General features: G+C 42.0%; 1 protein-coding gene across 1 annotated transcript; it reads right to left on the reverse strand.

Moving 5' to 3' along the window:
* Positions 1–920: 920 nt before the first annotated feature.
* Positions 921–2,615, reverse strand: LOC127079552 (uncharacterized). The gene is made up of 2 exons (XM_051019938.1): positions 2,017–2,615; positions 921–1,017 (listed from the first exon to the last, which is right to left on the reverse strand). The coding sequence occupies exons 1-2, from the start codon at positions 2,613–2,615 to the stop codon at positions 921–923; spliced, it is 696 nt and encodes a 231-aa protein (XP_050875895.1).
* Between the last annotated feature and the right edge of the window lie 7,138 nt (positions 2,616–9,753).

The following is a 9,753-nucleotide window of genomic DNA, read 5'->3' on the forward strand; positions in this document are numbered from 1 at the left end:
GGCCTTTTGTTATAATCAAGATTTGATGCCCCACTGGGTGATTTTGGGAATATATTTGTGTTGACCTAAGCCACTGAAGGGTTCAGACTTTTCAAACACGCGACAATTCAACCACGATTTATTAATGTTTTTGCTGGAAATGTACTATAGACTTGTCTGGGTTTGGCTATACCAAGAGTACATTTATGAGAGTCGTTGATTAGTAATTGGAACGAACATAGGTGTCTGCAAACGGTCTTACACCTCCATGAAACAAGAATAAACTTGGAGGCTATGAGATTTATCCTTTTACTATTTCAAAAGCAATTTTATCACTTTGTTCAAATGTGTGTTTTATTTTCTCCAAAATCTTTAAGAGTGATGTTTATTAAAAATAAAAGTGCTTTGCAAACAAACAGATAAAATACAAAATGATTTGGGCACAACTTTTAACGAGAAAATTTCTCTTTTATTTATTTGACCCTTGAATGGGCGATTGTACATAAAGATGCAATTCCTTAATGAGGTGATTGTTGTGCCTAGAAACAAAACGGAAATAAAATTGAGTTCCCATTGAGTTTCCATACTGCTATGATCCTTATGTCTTTGATAGTCCGAGTACCTTGCTTTTGAAAAAGTCAGGTAGATTGATTCTTTGTCTTCGAGGGACATGCTAGATGCCTGAAAGTACAGTTCTTTGCCTTGGAATTAATCCTTAACTTTTGCCTGGATCTCCCTTTCAAGTTTTCGATCCACCGGGATACCCATTTTTGCATGAGCTGCCTTTTCGGGTTTTCAACTCAGCGGGTCAATTTCTTTTATTTTTATCCCTAATTTTAGCCTAGATCGCCCTTTTGGGTTTTCGATCCACCGGGATAGCCATTTTTGCCTAAATTGCCCTTTCAGGTTTTCGATTTAGCGACTTTTATTATTCCACTTTTTTAGGCAAAGTACTTTTTGACAGCATCAACATTGGTGGGAAGCGGCAATTCATCACCGTCCATAGTTGCGAGGATTATGGCGCCTCCGGAAAAGGCTCTAACCACCACAAATGGACCTTCATAATTTGGTGTCCATTTCCCCCTAGAATCCTTGTGAATGGGCAAGATTTTCTTCAACACCAAATCTCCTTCTTGAAACACCCTAGGACGAACTTTCTTGTCGAATGCCTTCTTAAGACGCCTCTGATAGAGTTGACCGTGACACAACGCCTTCAAGCGTTTCTCCTCAATAAGGTTGAGCTCATTGAACCTTGATTGAACCCATTCTGCCTCATCTAGCTTAGCCTCCACCAAGACTTTCATCGAGGGAATCTCCACTTCTATAGGGAGGACTGCTTCCATGCCATATACCAAGGAATAAGGGGTTGCCCCTATTGAAGTTCATACTGATGTACGATAACCGTGCAACGCAAAAGGAAGCATCTCATGCCAATCCTTGTACCTGACTACCATCTTTTGGATGATTTTCTTGATATTTTTGTTCGCAGCTTCAACAGCCCCATTCATCTTGGACCGATATGGTGATGAGTTATGATGTTCAATTTTGAATGTTGCACATAGTTCTTTCATGGTCTTGTTGTTGAGGTTGGACCCATTATCAGTGATAATTTTGTTGGGAACCCCATACCGACATATGATATTATTCTTTAAGAAACGGGTGACTACGTGCTTTGTGACATTTGCATAAGATACGGCTTCAACCCATTTGGTGAAGTAATCTATGGCCACCAAGATAAATCTATGTCCATTAGATGCTTTGGGTTCTATCATCCCGATCATGTTGATTCCCCACATAGAGAACAACCAAGGTGATGTTATAACATTCAGCGGGGTAGGCGGTACATGTATTTTGTCAGCATAGATTTGGCATTTGTAGCATGCTCTAGTGTAATGATAACAGTCGGCTTCCATCGTTAACCAGTAGTAATCGGCCCTTAGGATCTTCTTCGCCATTGCATGCCCATTCGCGTGTGTGCCGAAGGATCCTTCGTGTATGTCCTTCATAAGCTGATTAGCTTCATGTTTGTCCACACACCTCAACAAAACCATGTCATAATTCCGCTTGTACAATACATCCCCATTCAAGAAGAACTTCGACGCCAACCTCCGTATAGTCCTTTTATCAAGGCTAGAAGCCTCTGCCGGGTACTCTTGCTCCTCCAAATACCGTTTGATGTCGAAGAACCAGGGTTTATCATCTGATTCTTCTGCTGTTGTCAGATAATGCGCAGGTTCATTAAAACGCCTGATTTCAATGTTAGGCTGATGGTTAGGCCATATTAACTTGTACATGGAAGCCAAGGTTGCCAAAGCATCTTCCATCTGATTCTCTTCTCGAGGAATATGAGAGAAAGTGATCTTGTCAAACTTTGGGAGTAACTTCAGCACATAATCCCGATAAGGAATTAAATTAGCGTGTCTCGTTTCCCAATCACCTCTGATATGATGTATCACTAGAGTGGAGTCTCTAAATACCTCTAGTACTTTGATATTTAACTCAATAGCTTCTTCTAGCCCCAATATGCAAGCCTCATACTCAACCATATTGTTCGTGCAGGTAAAACAAAGCTTTGCAGTGAATGGTAAATGAAAATTCTTGGGAGACATCAGTTCTGCCCCAATTCCATGACCCATCGCATTTGAAGCGTCGTCGAACATGAGAGTCTAGCGTTCAGTTGGTTCATGTTCCTCCTCTAGTTCGAAGGCTTCAACATCCTTAATAACCATGATGTCCTCATATGGGAAGTCAAACTTCAAAGGTTGATAATCCTCTAACGGTTAGTGAGCAAGATGGTCTGCTAGTACGCTCCCTTTGATGGCTTCTTGTGCAACGTATTGAATATCATATTCTGATAACAACATCTGCCATCGAGAAATTCTACCGGTAAGAGCTGGTTTCTCAAATATGTACTTGATAAGATCCATTTTAGATACCTACCAAGTCGTATGAGTTAGCATGTACTGCCTGAGACGCTTAACGACCCACGCGAGTGCACAATAAGTCTTTTCGAGTAAAGAATATCTGGTTTCGCAGTCATTAAACTTCTTGCTCAGGTAATATATGGCATGCTCTTTTCTACCAGTCTCATCTTGCTGTCCCAAAACACAACCCATAGACTCGTCGAGTACTGTTAAGTACATAATAAGAGGTCTTCCTTCCACGGGGGGCATCAGAATCGGCGGCTCTTGTAGATACTCTTTGATTTTGTCGAAGGCTACTTGGCAGTCACCATTCTAATCCATGACATGATTCTTCCTTAGAATCTTAAATATTGGTTTACACGTGGTAGTGAGGTGAGAGATAAACCTGGCGATGTAATTCAGTATTCCCAAGAAACCACGAACCTCTTTCTCAGTTTTTGGTGCAGGCATGTTCTGAATGGCTCTGACCTTGTCGGGATCCACTTCAATTCCTTTTTGGCTTACAATAGAGCCTAAAAGCTTCCCAGATCGAACCCCAAATGTGCATTTGTTAAGGTTAAGCCTCAACCTAAACTTCCTCAACCGAGCAAACAGTTTCTCCAAGTTAGTGATGTGCTCTTCTTCTGTCTAGGATTTGGCAATCATATCGTCCACATACACTTCGATCTCTTTATGAATCATGTCATGAAAGAGAGTCACCATATCATGTTGATATGTTGCCTCTGCGTTCTTTAGACCAAATGGCATTACCTTGTAACAGAAAGTGCCCCAAGGGGTGATGAACGTAGTTTTCTCCATGTCCTCTGGATCCATTTTAATTTGGTTATAACCAGAGAAGCCATCTATGAAGGAAAATACGGAGAACTGAGTTGTGTTATCCACCAATACATCAATGTGAGGTAATGGGAAATCATCTTTGGGACTAGCTCTGTTTAGATCTCGGTAGTCAACGCACATGTGGACTTTCCCATCTTTCTTTGGTACCGATACAATGTTGGCAACCCATTGTGGGTACTTAGCGACTTCTAGGAAACCGACGTCAAACTGCTTTCTCACCTCTTCTCTAATCTTGAGAGCCATATCCGACCGAGTTCTTCTTAACTTTTGTTTGACGCCAGAGCATTCTTCTTTGAGGGGGAGCTTGTGGGTCAAAATGTCAGTGTCTAACCCGGGCATATCTTGGTATGACCAAGCAAACAGATCAGTGTATTCGTGGAGGAGCTCTATCAGTCTCGTCTTCACTGTATCTTGAAGCGCGGCGCCTACCCTTACTTCTCTCATGTCTTCCTCTATCCCAAGGTTGATAACTTCAACGTCCTCCTGGTGTGGTTGGATGACCTTCTCTTCTTGTTTGAGTAATCTGGCCAACTCTTCAGGGAGTTCACAATCTTCCCCCACTTCATCTTCGGCTTGGTAAATTGGACAGTCAAAATCATGCCAGACCCTAGCAGTGTCATTATCAATTGTCTCGGTGGTGTCTCTTCATGTTATGATTTACGCAGTTTATTTAGAAAGTGTGTGCATAAGAATTAATGCCATTTTTATTGTAATATAAAATGAAAGGAAAGGAACAAAAATTTGAATGCAAATCGCCATTTTATTAATGATATTTAAAAACTTCTGAAAGATAAAGGAGGCCCTACAACACGCCATTGTGCCTTGGGCAGAGCACAAGGTTTTGTTTAATAAAAAAAATTACTTTTGAAAAAATTGGTGAATTTCCACGGCCTTCCAGTTCTTCGTCGAGCGCGGCTTGTCGTATCTAATTAGACACCCCCTCTTCACAATCTTCCTCATTAATCATTGCCACTTGATTTCCAAAGATATGGCCAGCACTGGTGAACGTCTCTTCTACAAAAGGAATCCGCTCTTTGTTAGGTTGGCTACCGACTTCATTCAATGATGGTTCATACCCTAAACCAAACTTGTCCTGCTTCTCTCGTACTTCCACCACCTTGCCCCAGTCTTGAGCATTCTCACTCTCTATAACAGCCTTAGCTCCTTGCCACGAGGCCATAGATGGTCCTGATTTCGGCGTCTCAGACGTCTGTTGAACGGCCATTACATTTACCACCTCCAAGGATTGAAAGGGTGTCTCGGTGATCTCACCATCCACTTCGATATATCGAAAAGAAGTTAAGTGGCTAACCAGGATATCCTCCCCTCCTCCAATCACAATCATCTTATCATTTGTGATGAATTTTAACTTCTGATGTAAAGTGGATGTGACTGCGCCTACAGAATGAATCCATGGTCTCCCAAGTAAACAGCTATATCCGAGATGTATGTCCATGACCTGGAATGCAATAGTGAAGATAGTTGGGCCTATCTTAATCGGTAGGTCAACCTCCCCTATCACTGCTTGTCTTGAGCCATCAAACACTTTTATGATCAGAGTGTTGGGTTTCATATTCATTCCTTCCGTTGGTAGTTTTACCAAAGTAGTTTTTGGCATGACATTCAGCGAGGAACATGTGTCTACTAATACTCTTGATAATATAGTGTCTACGCATCTTAAGGATATGTGTAGAGCTTTGTTATGGTTCTTTCCCTCGACCGGCAACTCATCATTATTAAACCCCAAGAAATTTCTGGTGGTTACACAAGCTATCACGTAATTAAACTATTCCACCGCTATGTCCTTCGTGATATGCGCGACGCTTAACACTTTCATCAATGAGTCTCTATGTGCTTCTGAGTTGAGTAACAAAGACAACATGGAGATCTTCGGAGGGGTTTGATTCAATTGGTCCACTACCTTGTAATCACTTTTCTTTATTATCCTCAAAAATTCCTCTGCCTCATCACGGGTGACTGCAACATTAGGAGATAGATGCATTTCTTGCATTTCCAGATTAGGAACGGGGATTTGGACAGGAGTAGCAATTTCCTTCCCTCTAGTATTGGCAGAAGTATCAACAGCCCTTGGTGCAAACACTCAGCCACTGCGCGTCATTCCAGCTGGCCCTACGATTGAAGTGACATTTGGTTCATTGATAACGAAAGGTCGGTCTTCTTTCCCCTGCTTAAAAGCTCTGGGCTGATATATCCATGGTATTGTCTTTTCGTCCTCATACGCGAAGGGTGCTGGAAATTCTATCACCAATGGGTTTATAGGGATTTCCACATTAACTGTGTCATACGGGATGTCAACCACCGCTATTTCTTCCTCACTCCTGCCTTTGGCACGACGCTCGATCTGTAACTCGCCTTGATCCAACATTTGTTGGATAAAAATATTCAACTTTTTATCATTTTCTTCATCAACTAGCTCCACCGAGATTAGACCACTCTTCAACAGTTGTGTACCTATCATAGCGATAGGAGTTTGAATTTCTTTAACTTTACGAATCAATTCACCTTTATCACTCTCCTCAATGGCACTGACTAGAGCACCTCCATATGTTGGCATGGGATTGGTGTTCACGTTCGGGCGTCTTGGAGTGAAGGTGACGACCTTAGCTTCAATTAGGTCTTGTACACAATTCTGGAATGCAAAACAATTTTCCAGGGTATGGTCGGGCGCTCCCATATGAAACTCACAATGGGCGTTAGCATCATATCCAGGTGGATATGGAAAAATAGCCGACTTCAGTTCTCTCAAAGTCAAAAGTCCCTCATTTTGCAAGTATGGGAATATTTGGCTATAAGGCACTGGTAAAGGGTCAAGTTGCCTTCACGGGGGCCTTGGCTTGAATTGTCTTGGTGGAACGGTATTTTGTTATTGACGTTGTTATGGATGTTGTTGTTGATAAACTTGTTGTTGTTGTATTGGTTGTTGGTATCGTATGGGTACTACTGCGGCGACTTGGCCATATGAAGCTTGTTGCTTCCCCTTGAAACCCCTGGATATAGCATTTCTATCACCTTCTATATTATTCTGGAAGCCTCCAGAATACTTTTTTGGTGCACTGGGGGCTGCCACAGCTTCTTGGATCTTCCCATCCCTTAAGCCTTTTTCTATGTGATCTCCGATTGTTACTAGATGCGCAAAGTCTGACGCCGCACTGCTTACTAATCTATCAAAGAAAGGGTCTTTCAACGTGTCTACAAATATTCCAGTCATTTCTTTCTCTGACAATGGTGGTTCAACCTGAGCAGCCAACTCTCTCCATCGTTGGGCATATTCTTTAAATGACTCATTTTCATTCACGGTAGTCCCTTGTAGCTGCATTCGTCGGGTGCCATATCTAGGTTGTATTTGTATTGACAGAGAAATGCGTCATCCAAGTCTTCCCAACTTTGGATTCGCCCTTGTTCTAAACTCATGTACCATCTTAGAGATGCTCCACTTAAACTGTCTTGGAAACTGTGTATAAGTAGCTTGTCATTTTCAGTGTGGGCAGCCATTTTTCTGAAGTACATTACCAAATGGCTTCTTGGACAAGTCTGGCCTTTGTACTTCTCAAAATCTAGAGTTTTAAATTTAGCCGGGATGACCAAATTTGACACCTGTCATATATTCATGGCAGCGGAACCAAAGATGTTATTCCCCTCTATAGCTTTGATCTTCTTTTCCAACGCGTGTTTCCTGTCTGCAGCGGGGTCCGGAAGAACCTTAGGGTTTGGTTGATCGGGCATATAAAAAGCATCGTACGGGTCATCTCTCGTCTCAGACCCGTAATGAGAAGAGGCGTCAGAAGGCTCTGCACGATCTCCATCCCCCTTGTTCCCTACCGGTATATGAACCAAACTCATCTTAGCGTGAATGAAGCTTTCGTCTTGTTGGACCAATCCTGACGTGCTGTCGTTCTTCCTTGCTCCAATTTCTGCATCTGCAACCCTCTCTCTTTGGGAAATTGCTAGCATTGTTTCTAACAGTTGATCCATCTTTTCTTAGACCGCAGTGATGCCCGTCCTCATGGTGGCTTGATTAACCTCAACTTGCTCCAACATCATCTCGTAGTTGCTTCGCGTCTCGTATCGGTGTTGATTAATCAGCGTTGCTGGATAGAGGGTAAAAAGGTTGGGTAAGTTTTTTTGAAATGAAACATGTGATGGGGTAGATGCATGCAAATGAAGAATGTCCTTTTTTTATTTATTTCCAGGGAGTTTTTCATAACGGTTGTAGTTTTATTAAGCATTCGAAGAAACATAAAGTCAGGAAATAAAAATGAAGATCATCCTCATTCATTTAGTTGGTCAATACATCTCAAATACTAAACTTTTGCGAAAGCATAAACTGAATACAAGAAAAATAGAAAAATCACACAACAGTCTTTCGGGTTAAGAGTTCTTCTAATTCAAACTTGAACCTCTTCACCATTCCCTTGCACATCATAACAAAGTTGATTACTGCAGGGTGTGTGCCGTATTGGTCCAATCCTTCCACTGCCTCTCTCAACCTCCAAGGCATCTCTTGGGTCGTCAAGTTGCAGAATTCTACCAAACTGTTGAGCTTTCCACAGTACCCATCTTTGTCCTTTGGCAAGAAATCAATAGTTTTCCTGAATGTATCGTAATCCTCGATGACTTGCTCTCTTCCCCTCAGCCATATCACACTGTCTTGATGGAATTCTTCGAATCTATCTTTCCAATGTTGAGAAAATCCTCTAGCATCTTTTGCTTCTTGACATTTCTCGGCCCAAGTCGTAGGTGTGACTCGAGAAGCTTCAAGGGCTCTTTCCTTAAGTCGGTGCTCGTGCTCAGCTTGGGTCTCAGCATTGTGAAGAGAGATAGTGAGATCATGTATCTTAGCCTCTAATGCCTCTCTCACTTCTCTCTTTTCTTTTGTTGCTCGTAGCCACCATCGCTTATTCTTTTGGCATTCTTTCTCAACTTGTTTCAACTGCTCTTTGATAGTTTCTAGGTAGAGGTCAGCTTGCTCCAGGCCTACTTTCACCTTCTTTCTCTTGTGTTCTTCCTTATCGACCTTTTCCTCAGTCGCTTCTAGCTGATCCTTTTTCCTTTCTAGTTCCCACTTCATCTCATTTCTTTCATTTGAAACTTGCTGGAAGCTGATCTTGCCCTTCATTTTCTCGCCTGAGTCTTTCTATGGTAGCTTTCAATGCTTCCACTTCTTCAATGGAGACAGGGATGGGTTCTGGTGCTGGAGGTTGAGTAGGAGGATCGAGGATGAATGATAGCTTGATCTCTTGACTTCTCTTTGTGACCCACTGATAATAGGGTTCTCTATCCCCTATGACACCCTTTCCTTTGTCTTGTCCTCTGAAGCGAACTTTTTCCCAGGCTTGGATAACCCTTCTCAACATAAAGAGATCCTCCATATCATGGAAGACAAAACCTTCTAACAACTGGTCATCTGGCTTGTACGTGATAGGATAACCCAATTGCCTCACTGCTAAAACTGGATTGTAGTTAATGCACCCTTTTGACCCTATTAATGGTACATTTAGAAATTCTCCACAACTAGTAATTATACCTCCCACATTCAAACCATGAGGATACCAAATAATGGAATGTTCAGTGAGCCCTACTAGCTTTTGATATCACTCATATCCATCCATCCCCTCAATCGTATCAACATCTTTGAACACGTGAGAGGCAAACCATTGGTAAAGGAGCGGTATGCAACATAACGTCAATCCTCCTTTCTTCTCGAAGCGTATGTGTAAGGTGTGATAAACATCTTCCAGGAGTGCGGGCACTAGATCTTCGTTCTTAACCTTGACGGCCCAAAACACATTAATAGCTGCTACGTCCACCAACTTCTCCATATTAGGAAATAACACCAATCCAAAATTGAGTAAAGCCATAATAGTATCATGGGCTTCCCACTTCTGGGCTTTAGAAAAGTTTTGAGCAGTCTTCTCAAAGTATTCTTGAGGAATTCCTTGCACCTTCCCCCAAATTTTGATGTTAGGGGTTAGATCTTCAACTGGAATGCCTA

Source organism: Lathyrus oleraceus, chromosome 5 (assembly GCF_024323335.1).
Source record: "Lathyrus oleraceus cultivar Zhongwan6 chromosome 5, CAAS_Psat_ZW6_1.0, whole genome shotgun sequence".
Classification (NCBI taxonomy): Eukaryota; Viridiplantae; Streptophyta; class Magnoliopsida; order Fabales; family Fabaceae; genus Lathyrus; species Lathyrus oleraceus.